Source organism: Dermacentor silvarum, chromosome 9 (genome assembly GCF_013339745.2).
Source record: "Dermacentor silvarum isolate Dsil-2018 chromosome 9, BIME_Dsil_1.4, whole genome shotgun sequence".
In the NCBI taxonomy this organism is placed as follows: Eukaryota; Metazoa; Arthropoda; class Arachnida; order Ixodida; family Ixodidae; genus Dermacentor; species Dermacentor silvarum.
In genome coordinates this window covers 149,248,493-149,273,573 of record NC_051162.1, presented here as the reverse complement: position 1 = coordinate 149,273,573, position 25,081 = coordinate 149,248,493, and the positions used below count along the sequence as shown (strand labels likewise).

The following is a 25,081-nucleotide window of genomic DNA, read 5'->3' as shown; positions in this document are numbered from 1 at the left end:
CGCTTCAGATGTGCAAATAGAAAGTTAATCACATGCCCCAATATAACTAAATTTATTTCACAAGAAACTACATCGAAAGAAACAATACATAGGTGTTTAATGAATGCTAAAGGCTCATCCACACCGGCGACTGACAGTGGTCGCGCGACCAAGCTGGTCGCAAAGCGACCAGTCGCAAAAGCGACCATTTTGGGCCAGTCGCTCACTGCTCGATTTTTCAGTCGCGCGACCGTGGTCGCAAAGCTGCTCAACCAATCAGCGCTGCGCCGAAAGTGATGTGTGTCGTCGTCCACGCCAAATGCAATGTCCGCGTCACAATATGCAGGCTACAGGCCGGTAATTGGTGTCTTGTGATTCTGGGTTCTGGGACGCAGCAGTTGCAGCAACGTGTCGAATGTACGCGGTCGCATTCGCTGGAAGCTAAACAGCAGGAAAAGAAAGCACAACACAAACCCTTTTGCCAGTTGTCGTTCGTTGGATGGATGAGCACGCCACCCAAAGATGAACAGCGGGTGAACAGCTTTGCTTTAACATTATGCACCGAATAACACGCAATGCGAACTAGAAATTACAACTTGCTCTCGATAATACTCGTTGTCATGCGCACAAAGTTCGGGCAGGAGGCGGCTTGCGTGGCCGGTCACTTCACACGAGCGGAGGCACGGGCGCACCCACGTGCGTCGCGTTTTCTTCAGAGGCTTCCGCGCTGCCACAGCTGACACCCCGGCGCAGCACATCAGCACAGGGACGGCGTCTTCCTGTTCGCTTGAATCAAAATCCAGCCATCGCTCGAATCAAAATCCATGGCTGTTGCCGGAACGCGAAACCAATTGACACAGTGCCAGCGAAGTGCGCGCTAACTGCGTAGATCCCTAGAATTCTCGCTTAAGTACGAGAATGTCCGGGATTGCGACTTGCAGGTCGCACTCAGCCGGGCTTGCCGGTGTGAACATCAGTCGCCTTCGGTCGCTTTTTGTTCGCGAGCCGCAAATGGTCGCGCGACCTCCTCAAGTCGCCGGTGTGAATGAGCCTTAATTTAATATTGCAGTATGAGTGGGAAAAAGAAATGTCCAGAATACATATTCGCAACTTAGTTAAGCCCTTGTTTGAACTGAGCAAGAGTTGCATCTCGATGTTGGTGCCTGACAGACGAACCCGGTTTTCAAGCGAAGCTTGTATTGCCTCACAAGTGTTGGCGGTGGTGGTGGTGCCATGCTAAAACCCTATCGAAAACATGTCCAAAACTCGCGTCTCGTTCCCTTGGTATATACCAAAATTGGCATGGAAGGGTACGAATGTATGACTAACATAACTGATAGGTCATGACATCAATAACATCACATGCGCGTCAGTTACATCATGATTAACGATAATAAAATCACGCGTGGTGCATACCCGCATTGGATATGCATGTATGAGCCAGGGACAAGAAAGAAAGGAAGAAATAAAGAGAGAGAAAGAAAGAAATCACTTGGGGCTCATATCAGGGTCGCACATTTCAGCTCCGCTTCCAGAGTAGAGCTGGTGCTGGGAAAGCTGCGTGGGCGCCAGATCACGTGACGTGCTCGACCGATCGGGGTCGCTTGGTGTGTCACGGGGAGGGAAAGGAAAGGGGCTTGGCGCGCACTCCGCCGGGCTTCCCTCGCCTCAGATCAGTTTCGGCGTCCGGGTGGGAGGGCCGCACGTGGTGCGTTCTGCCGAAGAGCAGGCTGCGTTTGAGCGATGGCGCCGCGAACTGGCTCGGGAAAGGGCTGGTCGTCGACGCGCCGATTTTAGTGAGAGGGCTTCCGAAGCCCAGGCAAAAACGTCAGCGAAGAGCCGCGGACCCCGAGTTGCGGAAGCGCGTTTGTTTTTTTCTTTGTAAGAAAGGAGGAAAAATGCGAAAATGAAGTTGAAAGTAGATGTTGAGGCCTAACGTCAGGGAAGAGCCGCCGACCCTGAGTTTAAGGCAAACAAATCAGAATGCCTGCGACAGTGTGGTCTTGCCAGAGGCTTTGTTTACTCCCATTTTCTCAACAGGGGAAGGGTTAGTGATTTTTTTGTTAGCACTTCGTTGGCAATGTTGAAGAGCCGTTCCACCGAAGCGCTCGAGGTTACTGCTGTGTTGTACTTGAGGAAAAGTTCAATCCCTCGAAGTTCTTCATCTGCGACAGAGGGTGGTCAACTGGTACTAGCAAGTACCGCGACAGCTCATGCTGTGCCTCGGCTGGAAGGGTTCAGTGCCCGTGAGGACTTTCCGTCCGCCGCGACGTCCCTCGAGTGGCGCTGCGATCCTGACGTCATGGTTGCAGGCCAACATGGAGGAAAGAAACTGCAGGAGGGAGCGTCACGTGACAATCTTGAAGTCTAGTAATAAAAAGTACAACGGAGAACTCATGAAAAAATATGCCCCGCAGTCACGTGACAGGCAAAAGGTAGTTCTTTTGTGCCTCACGTGGTCGCCCATCCACCCTGCGTGATGTGCTGCGTACATGCGTGCGTCTGTTCAATGCTGTGGAATGTTTACAGAAGGAATGCCGTTCCCTCTGCCGTTCATTCGTAAACGTAACGAGTTACCGTTACAGTTCCACCAATCCTTAATGGAACAGTGGCGTTCCTCCGTTCCTCCCAAAAGGAACTAGTTCCAGGAACGCCATTCTGTACAACACTGTGCATCACTGACTTAATGTCTGTTAGGTGGTTAGGTTAGGTCTAGTGGGGACAGAAGACAAAAACATTCGTGTACTGTGCATTGGGTATGCATTAGGGAACCTCAGGTGGTAAAAATTAAAGCGGAATCCCCCACTATTGTGTGCCTCGTAATCCGATTGTGGTTTTGGCCCTAGAATTTAATTAATTAATCCTCTTACAGAGTTGGGTACATGTGCACAGCCAAGGCTTCTCCACGTGGATAGTAGTTCTGGAGTGTCCACATTGGGCAACAGTAAAGCAGATGGGGTAAGTGCTTCCTGCAGCTTAGTCGGCAATGTGTTTCTGTGCACACATGTCGAGTCACCAGCGGATTTTTGGGACACAAGGGAAATGCTGGCTGAACTTCTTTGAATAGAGCTGCCGAGGTGTGGATAACACTCGTAAATGGTTATTAACTGCATTGGAGAATAAACAGAGGAGTCTAGAAGGAGTGATAGAAGCGAAAATTGTTGGTTTAACATTGGGAGACGGGGACATAGTAGTATGTGTGGATCGGGTGCAGCTGAAATTCTAGTCGAGATTAAGACTAAGAAGAAGAAAGACGGAGAGAGAGCTCTTTAACGAAATGCAGAGACTTCTTCCAGCATATGTGCACATGTCGCCTACATACGCTTCTCTGCATAGGAGAGGGAATGAAGGATTGAAAGGCCCTAAAAGGGAGAGAGAGGGCGAAAGAAAAATATAGGCATGAAAAAGATGACCTGGTATTTACATGTAAAATGTGTGGATGTGCTACATTCAAAATGAAGGCGATGCGAAGCTTGTTAAGCAAGCCATCATCTCGAAGATAGGCGGACAAGAAGTTTGAAGCCTGCCATTGCCTAGAAGGACAAGGCATGGGGCCTAATGTGCTTCTCAGTATCAGTGCTGCCTAATTTCACTCATTTGGGCTTTCATAAGAGGAAGTGGAGTCAAGCAGGTCATTAAGAGGAAGTAACTGGTTGCCTAATAGCAGTCGAATGTCAGTGGAAGGAAAACAGTTTAATGCAGTGAGTTAGGTCACATGTTGAGATTAGAAATTTGGGAAGCATTGGAGGGAGTCGATTGACACGAGACATGGGTGATTGGAGATAGAGTATGCTTTGGGAAACTTTCATACTGCAGTGGATGTAAAAATGCACGACGATGATAGTTGAGTGGATAGGCACCTTTCGTGTGTATGCCCATCTAATTTGACAGCTCTGGCGGGTACCTTACTTGCAGCCTTCTCCGAACTTCTTGCTCATCTCTTACAGGACAGAAGGAAGCAACATGTCCATTGCAGCACGCACACCACTGTGCTCATCGCATTGGCAAAAGCTGCGCAGACAGAGGCCTCATGGCTGACCAAGGCCAGTGTGGATGTTGCAGTTGGAACGTCGGAAATCGGTTGTAAAGATGTGTGCACGTCAACCTAATTGGATATTGCCTGCCAATGTGAAGGTGCACTGATAGACAAAAGCCATGGATCTTGGAGACTTTCAGCGCAGTGCCTCTAAGTCTCTAGGTGAGAGTTCAAATTTATCCTAGATGCTCAACTGCTCATTGGCTCATCCCCATAGTGGAGCAGGTAGAAACAATACAGTGGAACAATGGCCGCTTCTTTTCGGTTAAGAATTGCGATTCTGTTGATTGTTATCGCCATAAATACCTGTTTGGATAAACTGTGTTTGTAAAAATTAATGCTTTCCTGATGCCTTATTCTTGACCCCTCCTCCAGAAGCCTTTCTCCTTGCATCTATTAATTTCACAATATCTTTGACCCATCCAATTTGATGCTCTCACAGAGTATGTTTTTCTTCTGAAATTGACCTTGAAGGTACCTTTTTTATTTTTATGCTGCAGAGACCGTGTCGTTCAGTGCTCAATTCTGTAGCATTTATGCGAGAAATGCCGAGAAAATTTTTTATCGAAAGCTTTTTATCTGGTGTCCCATTCCTGTTGCACTTTGCTAAAGAACTGATAGTGAGCATGGTAGCAATTGCACACTGGCATTAGAGAAAGCAAGAATGAGCGAGGCCTCTGCCGTTTATTTCTTGCATATTCAGGCGATCATTGTGTGGCTCGTACCCGCAGAACTGCTGAATTTGTATGTTGCGATATATATGTGGCGTATGTTATGTCCTGTTGAAGTGTCTTTTGTGCTCTGTGCCTTTGCATCCAAGCCAAGCGGTCGAAAGCTAACCACATTTTTCCATGCTAGTGTAAGTTTCCTGAATTCCTTCATGGCACATGCCGACTGCTATTTGTGGCTCGTGGGGGTCCTTTGTAAGTGTCCACCTAGGAGACTGACCATTCGGGCCATCGTTGATTGGCTGGAGCTGTACGAGTGAGAAAGAAACAGGCTGGAGTTGCCCGTCACCTTCTCGTGCAAACCCAGCCCAGCCTATCAGCACTTCAGCAGCAGACGAAATGGACAGTCCACTAGGTGGACACTTACAAAATAGTACCCCCCCCCCCCTGGCACAAAATGACTTCATTATGTTTGATATTCTTTATATGTATTTGTTGCATTCCTATACCAATCCAAAAAAAATAATTGTTACTTCACTATATCCGTTGATTCGTTATATCCATGTGTTATATATTAACCCCTTCTGTGCCTTGCTATTGTCCTGAATGCTGACCAAAACATGGCCAAATTATTTTAAAAGACCCCATTTGCCAACATGTTTTACCTCCTCAAAAAGAATTAATTCGCTTCAGCTAGCCCTTTCCCGTGAATTGGGTGCCGCCATCTACCATATCCATGACTAAGCACCGAGACAAAACTAGGTTCATCTGTTGGACTGCTAGAAAAATGCAATGTACTACTGACAAGCTGAGCTCAGCATTGGCTATGTTTGCCAGAAACGGTGGGAAGGCACAGAAGGGGTTAAGGTTGAACTGTGGTTGCTTTTAACTTGCATGCTTTCTTAAACTTGCTAGTTGTTACAGCGACACATACAGTCACTGGCACAACTCTAATGTACACTCCTCAGTTTGGAACTGTTTTCTTCTCATAAATAAATTTCAATAAATCAAACTTTCACCATATTGAAATTATTACTGGGTATCAATACCAAAGGCTCCCATTTTTTTCCCCAATGCTGCCAGCTTTGGAGGCAGGTGTTCATTTTTTATCTATTCGAAAATTTGATAAGCTTAAGGTGTGCTTTACATGTCCGTTTCTTTTTCTTAACACTGCACCAAATGCTGTAAAATCGCGCATATAATAAGAGTTTTTCTTCTGGATTTTGTCATATTTCCTGCTGTATCGCATTCACCAACCAAAGTATTTGTTTCTTATGAATATACGATTGTCCCTCACTTTGTTTTCTGCTTTCTATATAGGCACATATTACAGTGTTGAGTTTAAGAGAGCAAATAACTTTTTGAGAAAATTCCTTCGTAAGGTAATGCTTGCAATTTTTTTGTTCTTTTTTCAGAACTGTCTAGTCTGCAGAAGTTTAAGGAGAGCTTATGACAAAGTGTAACAAGACATAATTGTGCCAGCGACAATTATGTGGAGGAAACCAAGGCCGGTCCTCAAGAATCAGTTTCTCTGAAGCCACTTATCTGACATGTGCAAGCCATTGCAACGAGCTGACCTTCAGAAACATAATGCCCTAGAGGGGTTCTCAGAGGAGAACATGGCTACCTGGTTTATTGTGCTCGTGCTTCAGTTCTGCATCACTGTTGACTCGAGCAAGGCAATGAAATATCACCTTGCTAAGATGCACCAAACCGATGGCCTGTTCATGTGACAACGCTGCTGCCACCTGGCCCTCGGCTATTGCATCACATCAAGGCTGATCAGTCATGGTGAAGATGTCGGAGAGCCTGCAAGTTAAGTTAGCCGACTCAAAATTGGCTTCTTTTTTTGTATGTGCACGGCTTGAAACCGGTGGAAAGGTAGGCAAACATTTGTCCTTATGCTCCAGATTTTCCTTGAGCGAGTGCGACATTTCATAGTCAAGCTCAGTAATACTCGTGCTTCTAGCAGCTTCATTTCTTGTGATAAAAACTGGACATGCTCATTTTGTGTATATATCATGTGTATATATAGGTTCACAAGTCTTGCAAGACCGAGTACCTCGAAAAGTCGCGAATGTTTTTTTTTTTTTGTACTTACCATTATATTTATGCACTAGGATTCATTTGTGGACATCTTTCTGAAGTGCTCGATGCTCAAGGATGTCTTTCGAGTGTGCATATCTTTAATGTTATATTCTGCACTGGCAAGAGCGCACTGCCTTTGTTACGTTTACTCCTTTTGCAAGGAATGCATAAAGTAATTTAGAAACAACTTTTGAACACTGTAGTCGTTTTCATACTGTGGATTTATACTGCCATGTATATTTCTATTTATGCAGCGTTAATAAACTTGAAGCCATGTGGGATTGCAATGAAATAAAGTTGTGTTGGCTTGGAATGTGTACATTTTTTTTTCCTATACAGTAAATCTCCATTTATTACAGACCTGTCTAGGTACAGGGTAGCCTGTGGTGCACACTCACCGACTCGAAATCAGGTGACTTTGCCGACGCATAACCACCTAGTTCTCTGCCGTCCATGACAAGGCTTCTCTTAGTATCCATTCTGTAACTCTAATGGTCCACCGATTATCCATCCTATGCCCCCGCTGTACCTACTAGCAGTTGTAAAGTCGCTTCCCATGTAGATATACTAAATAACATTGACAGAAGGACAATTAAAGTTTCAGCGTTAAACTCAGTGACAGCGGAGTTGAGGCATATTTTGGCTTTTATGTAGAAAATGTCGCAACTATTATATTTATCATTATGAATTTATTCGGTGCTGACTGGGGTGAAGAAAGTTTGGCGCACCACTTCTTGAATTTCCAGAATGTCACCAGTTCGGAGATATGCACCATTTTTCTACAAACTTATAACAAAAAACTCTCTCATGCATTGAAGCACAAAAGTAACTAGAACGCCCATGTATTTCGTCCGACACTTTGGGAAATATCTCAAAACTGGCGTCACTCTGGAGATTCATTTCAAGCGGACATGTCTTGCACACTCGCAGGCTACAATTCATGAATTGGAATGTGTACCAATTGGTTTCTTAATTAATCACTTTACGGCAAATTTTTTTTGGTCAGTTGAATGTTTCGATTTCTTGTGCTGCTAATGTCTGCCTCTTCAATTAATTCGGCTCGAGGTAGAGAATTGTGCTATCTGCCAAAGGCGATTTTCAGGAAATCCTTAAAACACAAAAAAATGATCGCCCTGTATGTTAAATACACCCATCTCCAAGTAGATGCACCTTGGTCAGGTCCTGCTGCCGCATATTTTTTTAACACAGCTTGGGGATAGCAGCTTGCACATTGCGGCATGTTCTTTTTTTTAGAACGAAGTCTTGAGGTCAGCATTTTCCCGATACTTACAGTGAATGCCTGCGCCAAGAGCATCATTTACTACAAAGGTGAAGTGCTTAAGAGAAAAATTTCTAATCAATGATGGGTAGTAATAGCCCATGTGGCCCACAAACTTCCTATGCACGTCCTACGCTTACCCGCATGTCTCCCCTTCACGATGGTGGCGGGAACCCAATGTGTGCACAGGTTTGTCAACATTGTGCAAAAGGTCTATTGCCAGATAAAAGCCACACTCGTTTCTCTGTGGTTAAATCACCACTAAAGCATGTTGGTGGGCTAGTTGGTTCAGATTCACGACTAAAACGCACAGCGAGACTAAACGAAGATAGTATCGTCTTCTTTCTTCGTATATAGTCATGCTGCACATTCTAGTCGTGATCACCAGCTTCCTCAGCACTAAGTGGCTTGCCGCTATCTTGGGAGCATTACCTTCACACTCTGCATAAAGAAACAAGTCTGCGATTCAGTAAGACAATTTCTGACCATGTGCCTAGTCGTGCAACAGCAGGAGTGCTCCAGGGAAAAAGAAAAAAGGATATAAGAAGAAAACAAGATGAAGAGAAAAAAGATGGCACAAATTTGTTTCATCCTGCACAGCAATAAATACACTACCAAATTTTGCATGTTTAAGGGAATGGTGCCTATTCCAGATTGCACCCTTAAAGTGACAACTGCCGACTCCACAACGCCGTATTGGCACCTTGTTTTGGTCACGAAGTAGTATCACGTCAGAAAGTGATGTGCAAAGAAAGACAAAAAAAAGAAAGGCCAGGGAGGTTAACCACACAATCTCCTGCTGACTACCCTGTACTAAGGAAGGGGAAATGTGGCATGGAAGATAAGACAAAAAAAGAACGAAGAGAAGAACAAATGACATAAGACTATCACTGTGGGCACACACTATCTCAATGTCGCATACACTGTCACTGTCATGAATAGAGACAAAACATCGCACAGTGCACTATGTCATCTAGTCACAATTTCTCATCCAACCTGGGACATTTCATGTAACGCAACAGCACCTTTATAGCCGCTGTTGTCATATCTTTTATTTTTCCAGTTTCAGAACAGCTTTTCAAGAGACAAACGTGAACCGGTCGTATACACTCCATTTTGTACATATCAGGAGACACTACAAAAGTCTTTCTCACTACTTGCACTTCCGATCAATAAAATTGTGTATCATATGAAAAAAAAGTGTAGGTGTGCATCGTGTAATTCAATGTAGCATTAAGTTACATATCTCATGTAGCAAAATATCACAATTACAACATAGAAGGCATCACAGGGCTGATTCTATTTACCATCAAACAAGTGAAGCGACACATTCCTGTGACTAGTGGCCACAGTGCACAGCCTGTGCTTGCAACCGAAACATAGTGCATTGGCTACTAGAAGCACAGAAGTACACAAATATGTGACTTGACATAACCTGAAGACTACAAAATGAATTTGTAAATGTGAAGTAGTTTCTTCATAAAAAGTGTCGCAGATCCTAAACAAGTGCAGTGAGAAACACACAAAGTGAGACTTCTAAATAGCACTACTCTTATCAGCTTGTGCAGAATGGGCTGTGAAGAATGAAACGATACTACAGAGACTTAGGGTTCTGTAGTTAGGGTTTGTGCTATGCAAATAATGTCACTCCTGATGAATGATGTTGGCTCTGCAGCACGCATTTGATAATTATTATCGCAGGAAATGGCACAAGGACACTGTGGAGGACAGGACTTAGAATTTGGTAGCAGTAGGAAGACAACATGTATGACGATACAAAGCAAACTGATCTTAATTGAAATAGAGGAATGTGTAACAGAACAGTAGTTGGCCTTGAAAAAGTAAACTAAACAATCAAGCCAAACAGGAACGTCGCACAAGGGCACTTGCACCAACGCATGTATCAAAATAAATGAATCTCTGTAACAATATTGGTACGCAATATTAATAACATGTTTCCAAATGAAGTTGTCAGTGATTTTACAACCAGAGGAGTCGTGGCACAGCACACAGTGTCAGCAGAAAGCCATATGCCTCATTCGTGCAAAACCTGCACCGTGTCAAGATTTTAGAGATAAAGCAGGTCTTAAGCAACTACAGAGTGTGGGGAGATGATGTCACGTGCGCGCAAGAGCGGACAGCCCCAGTGACATTGTGTGGCATGGAAGAGGAACAACAACAGTACAGTGCCGGATGAGGCCAGCTGCCTGGGTCCTCAGTTCCGCGACTCCCCCACAAGTTATCATTAGAAAATTACTGCAGTTACAATGCATGCACATCTCACTGCACAGTGCCAACAATGTGCAGTTGCTGTACCATACCAGCGGCGTACAAATGCATGTGAAATGAAAAGCTTGAATGTGAAGTTAGCAAAGACCCAGTTAGATTGGCTCCACTCATTCACAAACTTGTGAGCACAAAGCACACTCGTACAACACTGCTGTTTCTCGACAATCACGATACCACACATGCCGCTGGAATGTTGACTTCTCCTCAAAGCTAGCCAAGCAGCTCACCAGTGAGTCGGCGAACATGAACTTGCAGACTTTTCTCATTAAGTACGACTTTGTACACCAGCCGCACTTGTATGAATTTTGCACCAGGTGGCACCGGCAAACGTGCGCAACAAGATCGTACCTGTTAGTGAAGGATAATTGGAAGACGCTGCACATCAACTGCTTGAAAGCCATGTGCCGCTTTATGTGTCGCATCGTCTCCCAGATCCTTGTGCCGATTGTGTGCTCACAAAAACGGCACTTCGTTCCCAATTCCCCGAGATGGGTCTGCGCCATGCTCCAGCCTGAGCAATGGCTAGAGCACAAGTGACACTGATATGGCTGAGAGCACGGGCACTTCTCCACATGGGCGGTGAGGGATCGTATCCCCTGAAATTCTCGCAAGCACAAAGTGGAGGAGTATGCGACACACGTTCACTTCGCTGTGGCAACGGGAGAGCTTGCCTCTTCACAAAGAACGGCACTGGTTCCTACTTGCGCTGGGCAGTTGCCTCTGGCAGACGGAATCATCAGCTGTAAGACACTGTGGAACCACTTGAAGGTTGGCTCCCGTCAAACTCGCAGGGACTAGAATCATCCCTAAAATACAGTAGACATGTTAGTACCCTGTGCTGCCAATGAATATTGCCAGTGAACATAAATGCTAGTACTAACAGTGAAAAAATTAGTGCAAAGTGCAAAAACATATAAACTCTTTAAGTATTAGTGAGATGCCACACAGGGCCATGTTTGACGCTAAGCAACATTGGTGACAAATTGGAACAACTAACCTCTCCCATACTTGACAATACAGCACTAAAAGTGATAAGGCTGAAGACAGGTAGGTACACATACGAGCGCTGCCTTTCTTTGTCCTCGTCTGTGTTGGCGCAGTTTTGTCAAATATGGACGTTCACTGACTAGCCCAAGCTTCCCTGCTATAGACCTTGCGCATTACTAGTAATAATATCACTATTGCTGAACCTCGAGCATAGTTCTATTTTCAGCAGACAACTTGACACATTTGAGAATTTTCAAAAAGTGACATGCGGTCATTTCAGGAAGTTAAATAGCAGCACCAAGTATGGTTATGGTCCATTTTGCTTGCTGTGTAAAATGTTTAGAGTAATGAAATTCTGAGTGCTGTAAAAGACGAAGAAGAGGACACGCAGCAAAAGCGCTCACTCAAAACCGATTTTCACTGCATGCATGCGCAGTAAAAATCACACGCGTGCAGTAAAAATCAGTCGTGAGTAAGTGCTTGTGTTGTGTGTCCCTTTCTTCGTTTTTTGCAGCACTCTTTTCATCACAATACAGTCAAATCTCGATATATAACGAATCTCGATTTAACGAAATTCACGAGGTAACAAGCTATTTTTATTTCCCCCTCTTAGTTCAATTGAATTAACGAAACCTCAATATAACAAGGTTTTTCTATGCAAGTACAACTTCGTTATATCGAGGTTTGACTGTAATGTAATACAATACCAACTAGCCTACCTATCCAAATGTTCAGGTCCCCTTTTATGTTTGCAAGCAAAATGAATTTTGTAGCAGTGAAAACACTTTCAGATCTTGGCGCAGGCTCTAGTGATTAGCAACTTGTATATGTGCATGCTAACAGAAAAAGAAATTGTATAATACGGTTAAACCTCAATATAACGAACACGAATATAACAAATTATCGGATACTATAATGAAGCAAATCTAAACATTTTCTCCCTTATATCGGCAGCTAACACTGTCTGCTTATAATGAATATTGGATAAGACAAACGTATGTTCATGTTGGGTGCGACTTTGCTATGAAATTGGACTGTATCAAGCAATTAATAGCTACACAATAAAATTTGCCTGCTTTTCTGTTTAGCTATGCTTACAAGACTATTTACAATTAGGTGAGATATCAACCATGAGGGCTATGTTGTAGGCAACGCTGCTTCAAAAAGCAAGATGAACTACAACTTTTAGAAGGTCATTTAAATAGTACACAGTAGTGCGCATCTAATCATTCATGTGAACATACTCGAATGTGCACAAACATACTTGCTTGTGGTCCAGCACAATAAAAAGTGCCATTCTGCCATTACGCTTGCTTCTGCGAAGGCAGTGCCACTTGTTAAAGTGAACTTTCTTTACATCGTATGGAAAAAAGCACGAAGCCTATAAATTATTTTGAAACCAAATGTACAGTGCAGTTAATAATGTCTAACTTACAACAGTCTGTGATCACGTGACAGTTCCTTTGCCCATGCCCCCATTTCCCCAAGAAAAAGAGCAACTGTTGCAATCGTAAGCAATGCAATGCATCATGTGAATCAGCTGTACACAAAGATTGCAATTCTCATCTCCCGTACTGTATTCTGCAGTGCTACATATTCCCGTGTTTTCTTTAATGCATCTTCAAGCAGTTTTCATTTCTTTCTGCTGTGCGTGATTCCTATTAGAAAAAATAGCCGACTTGCATGGTCATGTACAGTATGAATTGTTAAGCACTGCAAATCTTGAGCTCCCTAAACTGCCACAAAATTCAACTCTTCCAACAGGAAATTTAAAAAAAAACTGTACAAAAACATACTGGTTCAACACCCTGCCTCGTCACGTCCTGAAGCGTAGCAGAACTGCCTCTCCATTGGCGTGCAATTTGCAATGACGAAGAATGCAAGGAATTCTGCATGAAAACACGCATCGTACCTACCTCTGGTCACGGTTGCTGACTGAACTGCTTGTTGTCGCTGTTGATTGAACTGAGTAGGCATGTAGTTGAATGCCACATTCTCTGAATGCATCTCCCTGGAGATCCTTGGGCAAGGGAGCTCCGCCTGTTTCGACTAGGAAGTGGCCTCGCTAAAGCAGCAGGTGGACTTGATGGGAACTGTACAAAAGAAATTTGAACTCGTGATGAAAAGACTTCACATAGAAGACAGGTCCTGAAACTACACTCATGCTATGTAATGTGCTGCAGCAAAGCAGTCACCACCTCTTCATAGCCCAGATGGCCCTGGCTGAGGCGACGGCTCCCGCAGGTGCCCAGGGCTGGCAGTGTCACCTGGAAAAAACATTACACAGAAGCAAGTTATTGAATTCACGTTTCACACTAACGAATGTTCCACTAAGCAGCCGCAAACAAGGACAAGTGACAATAACAAGCGCATAATATGCTTCTAAGTAACCAGAATAAGAGCACAGGTCACCAGCATTAATTGCACCTACACTATGTTTAGTGTTTCATTCACCGCCATGGCCATGAGTGGCACTCCCTAATACCTGTGTCACACGGGCAAATTTGGAAGGCCTTCCAGTCAACGGCCTTCGAAACGACACAACTCTATCGACTCAAAGGAGTTGTCGCGCTGCTACACGGCACATTTGAAAGGCCGTTGAGTGGTTCAGGCGTTTCTCGCAAAATTGTGTGGCGCTGCGGATCTTTATTTTCGTTTTCATGTCACCAAAAGTTAAACAACATTAAAACCACTTAAAAGCACTATAATTTCTTTTATGTTTGTTTATACGGCGAAATGGCGGTGATAGGACGGCAGCCGGCAGCACATTGAGTAGAGGGAGAGTGTACTAGACAACATGGAGAAAGGAATGAACACAAGCACGTCGCTGTTGTCGAGAGTATGTACAGTTTACACATGTCAAGTGGTAAAAATACTTTATTGAATAATTAATAACACTAATATATTGTGTTTTTAGAGCATTTTGGTTCTATTTGTTCTTTCTAACCATGAGTACGATCACACTGTGAACGAGAGGGCATGTTCGCGCTGTTTCCGCTTCCGTAGCTCAAAGGCCATCGAGATTTCGATAGAGTTGTGGAGTGCTCCGTTGACTCGATAGACTATTGACTCGACGGCCTTCGAAACCGCTCGTGTAGCAGTTCGAACTTGACCTTTGAGTCAACTGACTATCGGTTGGAAGGCCTTCGAAACGCCCGTGTGACACGGGTATAAGACTCCCAGGGCCAAAAATCTTCAAATCTTGTATACATACATAAATACCCAAGAATGTGGACGTGGAAGCAGCTGTTGCTGTACGTCAATGGTAGAGCGTTAGGTAGGTTCCTATCAACGGCAAGTTGCTTTTTCGTCCTTTTTCATCTCCCTTTACCTAATCATTACTACATTACAACTAAAACAACAAGTGATTTCGCCTATGCTTTCGTTGGCTTCATATGGTCACAACTAACAAAAATTGGGCTCCTTGGTTAGCCCCCTTCTTTTCGTTCAGCACTTAGACAAGTGAATGGCTCTGAATTAAAGGGTCCCGGAAACAGTTTTTATCGTACGCCTAGACAAAGGGTATCTCTCAAGGAATGGCTTCTCACAAGAATTTTGTGTTAGCAGGATATAAAACAGGTACAAGTGGCCGTCGCTATGTCCCACCTCCTTCATGTGGTGACACAAATGTTGTCTACTTCCGATTGTTTGGAAAGTGACACAAATGTTGTCTACTTCCGATTGTTTGGAAACAAGGGTTCCCACGTCTCTTTCCTATGCAGTTTTTCTCATTAAACCTCGGCGACAAGGAGTGAACCTTTAGGACGAACATTGTGCGGCGGATGGACAAGTTGCAGCATGATGCACAATGTTCACTAGCTTGCACTACATGAAGCAAAAAAAAAAAGAGAGAGAGAGCGAGACGTAGCCCGTCGGGTGTTTGCCACATTGCTGCAATTGTATATCCAATTAACAAACTACAAAGTAGCTGTTTACGGTGCTACAGTCAAACCTCGACATAGCGAAGTTGTACTTGCAGTAAAAAACTTCGTTACATCCCGAATTTCGTTAAATCGAGGTTCGTTGTATCGAGGTTTGACTGTATTTCGGCTTGATAATCACTTGATAACCTGTAAATATACACGTACGTTTACGATTGTCTCTGTGCAGTCGACTTCCCATTAATTCAACCCTGATGGGACCAACAAAACTGATTGAATTATCTGGCAGGTCATATTAAACAAGACTCATAAAAAATGTCACAACATGCCGCCGATTCATTTGGCAGTATATTTGCCAGAAACGCACTCCCAAATCAAACGCGCTCTCACTTTCTATGTGTCTAAAGTAGAAGACTGACGTAGAAATTACATTAAAGCTCCTGAACAAAGTAGAGATCTAATGTGCTTCCGATTTTTAAAGAAAAATATGTGTTGCACAATGGCAGCCAGTTTCGTGACATCAGCTTCACCGCAGTACATTTGTGCATTGTGGTAAAGAATACGAAATCACGAAGGCGATATTGGTTTCACATCCGAGTGCACAGCGCAGGCAATCTTCGGCCCAATTTTCTTGAAAAAAAAAGCAGAAAAAAAAGTGTGCTGTAGAAGTTCATAGATACCGTAATCAGACATTACGAGGTATGGTTACTGCTTGAAAATCTTCCTAGGGCAGGCTAAAAATAGGCGTTTACGACGGGATATTGACCTGTGTTCGACGCATTCACTATCCCCTAAGCTCCGCCGAGACAGACACTGCACTAAAGGGATCACTATTGTAACCATAGGGGTCAGGCACATGCATGCCGACTCTTCAAGTTCGAATTATCTGGCGAAGGCCAATTTTAGGATTGAAATAATGAAAGTTTGGGCACACAAAAATGCATGGGCACCAGCTGGGACCTTCGCTTGGGATCGAATTAACAGAAAAATCTAATTAACCGAAGTCTACTGTATCATGCTCGTTAGTTTTCTTCGTAGCTGTCAGCGGTAAAAACAATTGCTGCCACAGTTAGGCTAGAGCTGCCGCTAACTTGTGAATGTGGTGAAATGGGCTATTTACATTGTTTCCTTTGCTCTAGAATTAAAAACATAGCGAATGGAACCCACACATTTAGAATGGGAGGCAGAGGTGGTACCACTGCACTAAAGTCTAAATCAAGACGGCGGCTTTCTCGCAGTCGTTTTGCCACATTGTAAAGCACGTTCAATTGCCTTCGCAACTATTTTTCCGCATCTCGGTTTGCTAGGACGTTTTTCTGCTACCACGCCAGGCAAATTATACACAAAACTTGGCTCTCTGACGAATGTGGAATAAGCAGTTGCCGCTAAAAGTGCCTTTCATCTCAAAACTGCGGATGAGCGCTGTGTTGGCCAAGGAGGTTGGTGTTGACACTGACGTGCAGCGCTCACGTCTTCTACATCATGCAGTGGATGCAGTTTACTCTCTGCACACACTTGCTGTGCAAGGTGAGCGTATACAGCGCTGATACCATTCATTCTACTGCCGCCGAAAAAAGCATCCCTGCATCTATTTTCATTGAGAACCCCTCCGTATCCCATTGGCTGCCATCGTCACCGCTGTAGCAGACGATCTGCATTCTCAGGCAGAAGTGCATCATCGGCTTGAAGAAGCACATATATTTAGTACTGCATTTGTCTACTTATATTATAGGGCATGCAAATTTTTATGCATAGGTATACCATGAAAATTAAGCTTGACAAAGTGACACGTTTCTTGCATTCCCGATGGCGCTGTGTGGGTAGCTAATCGAATCGCTTGCTCGAGTGACATCAGTCGCCCATGCTACGTAGCGTGGGAAGGACCGGCTGAAAACTCAGAGGAGCGGTGCCGCTGCAATCAGTAGTGATGCACATTTTAAAAATCTTGTAATAAATTACAGGCTTTCACACAGAGCACTTAAATCTGACTCTTAATGATCACAAGGACCTACCCTATTGACTATTGTACACAATCGTCAAAGTCGTTTCACGGTCCCTTTAATCTAGGGCCCGTGTCGGGTTATGTTGTAGATGTCGACTGCTGAGGTCCCACATAGGTCATTGCTCTCTTTTACTAGTTACAATAGAACATTTCATGCATTTTTACAATGGGAGGATGAACAAGTTTACTGCAGCATAGTGCCTTCATAATGCAAAAGTGCTCCTGGGAGAGTTAAATGCGGTTGCTCGTGCTCTTGTCTGCACAGATTGCAATACAGCTATTCCTTCTAAGAAGCTTGAAAAGTGAAGTGTTAACGGTCACCACACAGTGAACGACAAAAAAAACCTACAGCTGTCACCGTGAGCACACATTTTCTTTCCGATTAATGGAACAACACTGCCGCACGAAATAGTGGAGCTCATTAATGTTAAAACCACCATTTGGAACGTCACGTATAATGCGGATAAAATAATCAAGTAATGTGCACTGTCAGCTAAGGATCACCTAGCCAATCCATAGAAAGCTTTATTCTTGTTGTCTCAATTACCTTTCGACTCGTCTGGAGCCTTTATGGATGGCACGGCCAACCATTTAAGTTTGGTTTTCGCCGGGTCCATGTAGTCCGATTCCGTGAAGTGCGCCGAGCACATTCGGTAATGATGTACTATTTCCTTGGGCAACCCTAATAGGTGTGGCCTTTCAGCGTACTTCAGGAAAGCTTCCATCCTGCAGGAACAGCGAGTGAAAACGAAAAGTACCAATGAGACAAAGTGAAGGGATCGCGCAAGAGTGAGTTCGTTTTGCCGTCTTGGCACAGTGCAATTTGTGGCACCTCTACCCAGAGTCTCATAAATGCATTTTTAATTAATTGTGAGTGAAGCAAAGGTAAAGCTATCTGCCTCAGGTGCTTTATATTCGCGGCTTTTTGGTAAAAGAATATTATAGCACCGTCTTGCTCTTCTCAACCAGCTTTCATCATCATCATCATCATCATCAGCCTATATTTATGTCCACTGCAGGACGAAGGCCTCTCCCTGCGATCTCCAATTACCCCTGTCTTGCGCTAGCGTATTCCAACTTGCGCCTGCGAATTTCCTAACCTCATCATCCCACCTGACTTTCTGCCGTCCTCGACTGCGCTTCCCTTCTCTTGGTATCCATTCTGTAACCCTAATGGTCCACCGATTATCCATCCTACGCATTACATGGCCTGCCCAGCTCCATTTCTTCCGCTTAATGTCAACTAGAATATCCTCTAGCCCCGTTTGTTCTCTGATCCACACCGCTCTCTTCCTGTCTCTTAAAGTTACTCCTAAGATTTTTCGTTCCATTGCTCTTTGTGCGGTCCTTAACTTGTTCTCGAGCTTATTTGTTAACCTCCAAGTTTCTGCCCCATATGTTAGCACCGGTAGAATGCAATGATTGTACACTTTTCTTTTCAACGACAGTGGTAAGCTCCCAGTCAGGATTTCGCAATGCCTGCCGTATGCACTCCAACCTAATTTTATTCTTCTGTAAATTTCTTTCTCATGATCAGGGTCCCCTGTGAGTAATTGACCTAGATAAACATATTCCTTTACAGATTCTAGAGGCTGACTGGCGATCCTGAATTCTTGTTCCCTTGCCAGGCTATTGAACATTATCTTTGTCTTCTGCATATTCATCTTCAACCCAATTCTTGCACTTTCTCGATGAAGGTCCTCAATCATTTGTTGTAATTCCTCTCCCTTGTTGCTCAATAGGACAATGTCATCTGCAAACCGAAGGTTGCTGAGATATTCGCCATCGATCCTCACTCCTAATCCTTCCCATTCTAAGAGCTTGAATACTTCTTCTAAGCATGCAGTGAATAGCATTGGAGAGATTGTGTCTCCTTGCCTGACCCCTTTCTTGATAGGTATCTTTCTACTTTTCTTGTGGAGAACCAAGGTAGCTGTGGAATCCTTGTAGATATTTGCCAAGATATTCACGTATGCCTCCTCCACTCCTTGATTACGCAATGCCTCTATGACTGCTGATATCTCTACTGAATCGAATGCCTTTTCATAATCTATGAAAGCCATATAGAGAGGTTGATTGTACTCCACAGATTTCTCGATTACCTGATTGATGGCATGGATATGGTCCATCGTAGAATATCCCTTCCTGAAGCCAGCCTGTTCTCTTGGTTGACTGAAGTCAAGTGTTGTCCTGATTCTATTGGAAATTATCTTGGTGAATATTTTATACAATACTGAAAGCAAGCTAATGGGTCTGTAATTCTTCAATTCTTTAACGTCTCCCTTCTTATGGATAAGTATAATGTTGGCGTTCTTCCAGCTCTCTGGTACACTTGAAGTTGTGAGGCATTGCGTATAAAGGGCCGCAAGCTTTTCAAGCATGATATCTCCTCCATCTTTGATTAAATCTACTGTTATTCCATCTTCTCCAGGCGCTTTTCCCCTGGTCATGTCTTTCAAGGCCCTTCTAACTTCATCGCTAGTTATAGAAGGAGCTTCTGTATCCGGTTCATCACTATTTCGAATGGAAGAAGCTTGGCTGTTTTGGCTACTGTACAGGTCAGTATAGAATTCTTCTGCTGCTTTTACTATGTCATCGAAATTGCTGATATTACCATGCTTATCTTTCATTGCATACATCTTGCCTTGTCCTATGCCTAGTTTTCTTCTTACTGATTTCGTGCTGCGTCCATATTTTACGGCTTCCTCAATTTTATGGCTTCCTCAACCAGCTTTATTATGCTAATATTCACTGTTGGCTCACTGCAAAACAGACACATATGGCTTCACACACGATTAGCATGAACACAAGCCAGGATAAAAACTGCACGTTCACCTGTTGTCTTTAGGAACACGGAATAATCTTCCTGGGCTCGTATTGGTGCACCAGCGCACAATGCATGATCCAAAATATGGCAACTGAACAGCAGCAGGGCCAGAGGAGCAATCCACAGATGAGCCGTCACTTGCTGTAAATATAGAGGATGGCACACTTAGAGGGAGAGGAGCCATACAATAAAGAACCAAGTGTAGCCTCGTGCATAGAGTTTCATATAATAGTTATACAACACATGATCATACAATAAAAAACATTATTAAAATTGTATCATGGCAGGATTCGAACACGGGACCTCTAGCAGAGAAGCCCAATATGGAAACCAATACGCCACGAACACATGCATCGACAAGTGACATAAAACGCCCTGTATCGGGCGTTTATGTATCGCAGGCAAGCCAGTGCATTGAGACGCTTGGCGCGTTTCCATTGGGCCACCTGAACAAATGTTAATCTTCTAAAATTCAGTCTCATGCTACGTTGTATAGCTGGTGTTGCATTGTTTTGTATAGCTAGTATTGCGGTTGTGCCGTTGTTTAAATGCATTGTGTTAAAACTTCTTCAAATTCTGTTAACTCGCTGTGACGAAAATACTCTTTCTGTTCGTAGCTATTTCGACCATGAGGAATTCCAGTGAGAGCTGGAAATATATGTGAATTATTGTACACGTGCGCACACTGTTTGCCTCGTCTCGTCTTTTGGGTCACGTCAAGCTACGTATGTAACTTTTAGCCCAAAATGACCATCCAGCATGTAAACTGGAGAACAACTGGAGCATAAAAATAGATTTTATTTGATAATTAACCTCCTAAGACCCCTTGTGCAATAAATTGCACATAGCTTTCAATACTGTCTTTCAAAAATAACTCGAATGCAATTACTCAAAATATTCATCCTGAATACAAAGTCTGGTGCATGTGGATGGTCGAGGGAAAGGAGCCATACAATAAAGAACCAAGTGTAGCCTCGTGCATAGAGTTTCATACAATAGTCTTGTCTGCACAGATTGCAATACAGCTATTCTTTCTAAGAAGCTTCAAAAGTGAAGTGTTAACGGTCACCACACAGTGAACGACAAAAAAACCTACAGCTGTTGTATGGAAGCGGTTTACTCATATTCTTGTCGTCCGCTTTCGAGAAACTTGACACTCAATTGACCTACACTTCTGTACTGTCACAGACTGTGGAAAGCAACCGTGAAGTGTGCCAAATTTCTTGAGATTGTGTGAAAACTCTGGATGCAGCAGCAACGTGGCCATGTACTACACATAGTTCCAGCTTCACCTCTGTGTTTAGGCAATGAAATGTAGTTTTTTACCATAGCAAACATGGAGATGGTTGTTTCTTCCACGTACATGGAGATCCAACTGTCGGCATCTAGCCACGCTTTCAAAGAAAAAAGAATGCTTTCACATTCGTGACATACCAGTAGACAATAAAAAGTCACCAAGTGTTACACGTCTGTGAAACGTGTCTGCCAGCTGTGGAAGACGACGACGAAGAACGCATGAGCAGTGGCACGAGCGCGTCTCCGTGACCACGTGATGTGTGCAATCAGGCACGCACTCGGCACACCTTTAGTAAGCCACAACTGTGGAGCAGCAGTGGCTTCAGGGAAGCGTGCTCGTCTCACACCGCGGAGGCCCGGGCTCAATTCCCACCGAGACCGAAATTTACCAAGTGTTCTTTTCAAAGCCGCTAATTTACTTTGTTTACAGGAACCTCCCAGAGAAATGTGACATCAATCCGAGCATTTTTAGACGTGTTTTTACACTCTGTGGTGTCGACCATTTTTCGTCACGGCGCAGTTTTGCCAAGGTGTGTTTCGCAAGGTCACCCCCAACATAGACGCCTAAGGCTTTCGCCTTAAATATCGGCTTGACAAGCGATTATGTCCCCTAGCCGTATTCGGGACTCGGGAGGTTAATAGTACAAATGTGCAATGACCATTAAGCTGCCTGGCAGGACTTACCCCGTCTACTTGATGGCTGTACAATGCGGCAACTCCAGGGCTCTGATCCATGTTGGTAAGCCTTGGCATTCCACACACTTGTAGAGCTGTATGAAGAAATACGTTAGTTTCTAGATCTAGTTATGAGGAAATTGGTGGGATTGTTGCTATGGGTGGGAGTAAAGCTTCCTTTAAACTTCCTTTAACCCATGCTATTACACTGTTAAACTAGAACTGTCTATTAGTGGGAAATGCGATGCCTAGGAAAGACAGCTGTTGACATATAGGAATAAAATACCAACAAATAAGGAAAGGCACCGGATTTGCTCGATTCTAATGTGCCCTCAACAGTAATGTGCACCCGACTATTGGTTTGAAGAAACATATATTAATTAGTATTGCATTTGTGTATTTTATAGGGCATGCAAATTTTGATGCGCATGCATACTAGTAAAATTAAGCGTGACAAAGCGACATGGTTCCATCATTCCCGATGGCAGTGTGTGGGTGACCAATCGAATCGCTCGTCCGAGTGGCATCACACACACATGCTAGGTAGTGTGAGAAGGAGGGGTTGAAAACTCAGGGGAGCAGCACCGCGGCGATCAGTAGTGAAGCACATTGTTAAAATCTTGTAACAAATTACACGCTTTCTCAAAGAGCGCATAAATCTGTCTCTTAATGATCAGAAGGATCTGCCCTACTGACTATCATACACAAATGTCAAATTCGTTTCAGGGTCCCTTTAAATAAGGCCCCTGTCAGGTTATGTTGCAAATGTAGGCTGCTAAGGTCCCACACAGGTCACTGCTTTCTTGTACTAGTTAAATTAAGCACATTTCATGCATTTTTACAACCATGAGAGGATGAACAAGTTTAGAGCAGCCTAGTGCCTTCAAGATGCAAAAGTGCTGCTGGAAGAGGTGAATGGGGCCGGGCTGCTCACGGCTCATTCCACTGCCTTAATGCAAATTGAAACTATTTAGAGAAGAGTTGTATTCATCTCTGCACAGATTACAATACAGTTATTCTTTCTAAGAAGCTTCAAAAGTGAAGTGTTCATGGCCAACACACAGTGAATGACTAAATACCTACAGCTGTCACTGCTGCATGATAGTTGAGTTCATTAATGTTAAAACCAGCATTTGGAACGTCATGTATAATGCCGATGAAATAATCAAGTAATGTGCACTGTCAGCTAAGGTTCACCTAGCCTATCTATAAAAGCTTTATTGCTGTTGTCTCACTCACCTTTCGACTCCTCTGGAGCCTTTATGGATGGCACGGCCAACCATTTCAGTTTGGTTTTTGCTGGGTCCATGTAGTCCGATTCCGTGAAGTGCGCCGAGCAGATTCGGTAATGATGTACTATTTCCTTGGACAACCCTAATAGGTGTGGCCTTTCAGCGTACTTCAGGAAAGCTTCCATCCTGCAGGAACAGCGAGTGAAAACGAAAGGTACGAATGAGACAAAGTGAAGGGATCGCGCAAGAGTGAGCGCGTTTTGCCGTCTTGGCACAGTGCAATTTGTGGCACTTCTACCTTGAGTCTCATAAATGCGTTTTCAAGCAAAGCTTGTATATGCTAGCCTGTGCGGGCGATGTAACGCTAAATCTCTGGCTCCGGCAGCGGCTCGCCGGCACCAGGAGTGTGAGTAATTAGGCACTGGTGCCAGCTGCAGTAGGCGCGCGCTCACGCCACGTGCGCAGCCAATCAGAGCCGTTTCGCTTCTGCCGGGACAAAAAGGACGGAAAAGGGTTTTGTACGCGCTGAACCCAGCTTCGTTTCCGTTCAGTTCAGTCTTGGAAAACCGAAGGGACGGCCGCACATTGTGCATACCCCCAAACAACAGGCAGCTCTCGCCGAATGCCGACGGAAGATTGCCCGTGGAAGAGCGCATCGTCGACGGCACAGCTGCTGAAGCTGCGGCACTTCGCCAACACCGAGCAGATCACCTGACCTTTCCTTCGTCACGGTCAAGTTGCTCACAAGAAACATAACCGTCAAACACAAGGTGCACCCAGGACAAGCTTTGCTTACCGCCCCTTTTTCTGGTAGGAGAAGGGCTGACGAATTTTTTCAAGTAATGGTGAGTGAAGCAAAGGTAAAGCTATCTGCCTCAAGTGCTTTATATTCGCTGCTTTTTGATAAAACAATATTATAGCACCATCTTGCTCTTCTCAAATCAGAGAGATTCACTGTTGGCTCACTGCAATACAGCTACGTATGGCTCCACACACGATTAGCCCAAACTATACAGGACAAAAACTGCCTGCTCACCTGTTGTCTTTAGGAACACGGAACAATCTTCCTGGGCTTGTATTGGTGCACCAGCGCACAATGCATGATCCGTCGTACAGCGTTTGAGCAGCAGCAGGGCCACCGGAGCAATCCATAAATGTGTCGTCACACTGCCATAAATATAGAGGATGGTACACTTAGAGGGAGAGGAGAATCTCATAGAAAAAAACGAATAGAAACATCGCAATCTCATAGAAAAAAACGAATAGAAACATCGCCCAAGCAGCTGTAGAAAATTGCCCTAAAAGCTTCACGCTTGCATGAACGTTCATTCAATCCAATGCTTTGAGCTATGAACCTCGTGTAACTCCTGCAGCAGTCATATGGGAAGTGGTCTTCTTGTCGTTTCTCACAGTTTGCCTTCTTCTGTCTTAGAATAATTGCTTAGTCATAAAAGCAGAGTCGTACAGTGAATATGTTCTTAGGGGTGGGCAGCGCTACCTGAACAAAGGACAAAGGAAGTAGACGATACGAGCGCTGACTGACAACTGGTTTATTTTATCTAACAAGTCAAGATATACATAAACAGAATGGGATCATGTCACGCGTAGAAGTGGTGAAAGGGTCTCAGCCTATCTTGCCATTTAAAAACTTGGTTTCTTCATCATGCAGAGAGATAAAGGTCTGGCTGACACATGCGCCTGAGTTAACATGCATGAAGTAGGCTTCTACAATCTTGCGGTTGATTTGGTTTCCATTTTTATACAGTATTTCAGTTTTGTTAAACACAGGTTTGTATGGGCAAATTCTACAATGCGCAGCCAGATTTGGTCTGGTTGAATTTC

At 44.1% G+C, this 25,081-nt stretch overlaps 1 protein-coding gene and 1 long non-coding RNA gene across 4 annotated transcripts in view; one reads left to right on the top strand and one right to left on the bottom strand.

Moving 5' to 3' along the window:
• The first annotated feature begins 2,010 nt into the window (after positions 1-2,010).
• Positions 2,011-7,084, top strand: LOC119464536 (uncharacterized). The gene is made up of 3 exons (XR_005194467.2): positions 2,011-2,937; positions 3,927-4,177; positions 6,099-7,084. It is a non-coding gene; the product is annotated as an uncharacterized LOC119464536 (long non-coding RNA).
• A 1,203-nt stretch (positions 7,085-8,287) lies between these two features.
• LOC119464535 (translation initiation factor IF-2-like) overlaps positions 8,288-25,081 on the bottom strand; it is a 43,041-nt gene continuing 26,247 nt past the window's right edge. Inside the window, exons 4-9 of one of the 3 annotated variants that reach the window (XM_049656092.1) lie at positions 24,276-24,406; positions 23,247-23,425; positions 22,017-22,102; positions 13,525-13,593; positions 13,243-13,419; positions 8,288-11,145 (exon numbers count right to left, since the gene is read on the bottom strand). In XM_049656092.1, coding sequence (XP_049512049.1) covers positions 13,249-13,419; positions 13,525-13,593; positions 22,017-22,102; positions 23,247-23,425; positions 24,276-24,406 — 636 coding nt within the window. In that variant the 3' untranslated portion in view covers positions 8,288-11,145; positions 13,243-13,248. Of the gene's footprint in view, positions 11,146-13,242; positions 13,420-13,524; positions 13,594-17,756; positions 17,936-22,016; positions 22,103-23,246; positions 23,426-24,275; positions 24,407-25,081 lie in introns of those variants that run through there. The other 2 variants (XM_049656091.1, XM_049656090.1) reach the window with 2 other exon arrangements.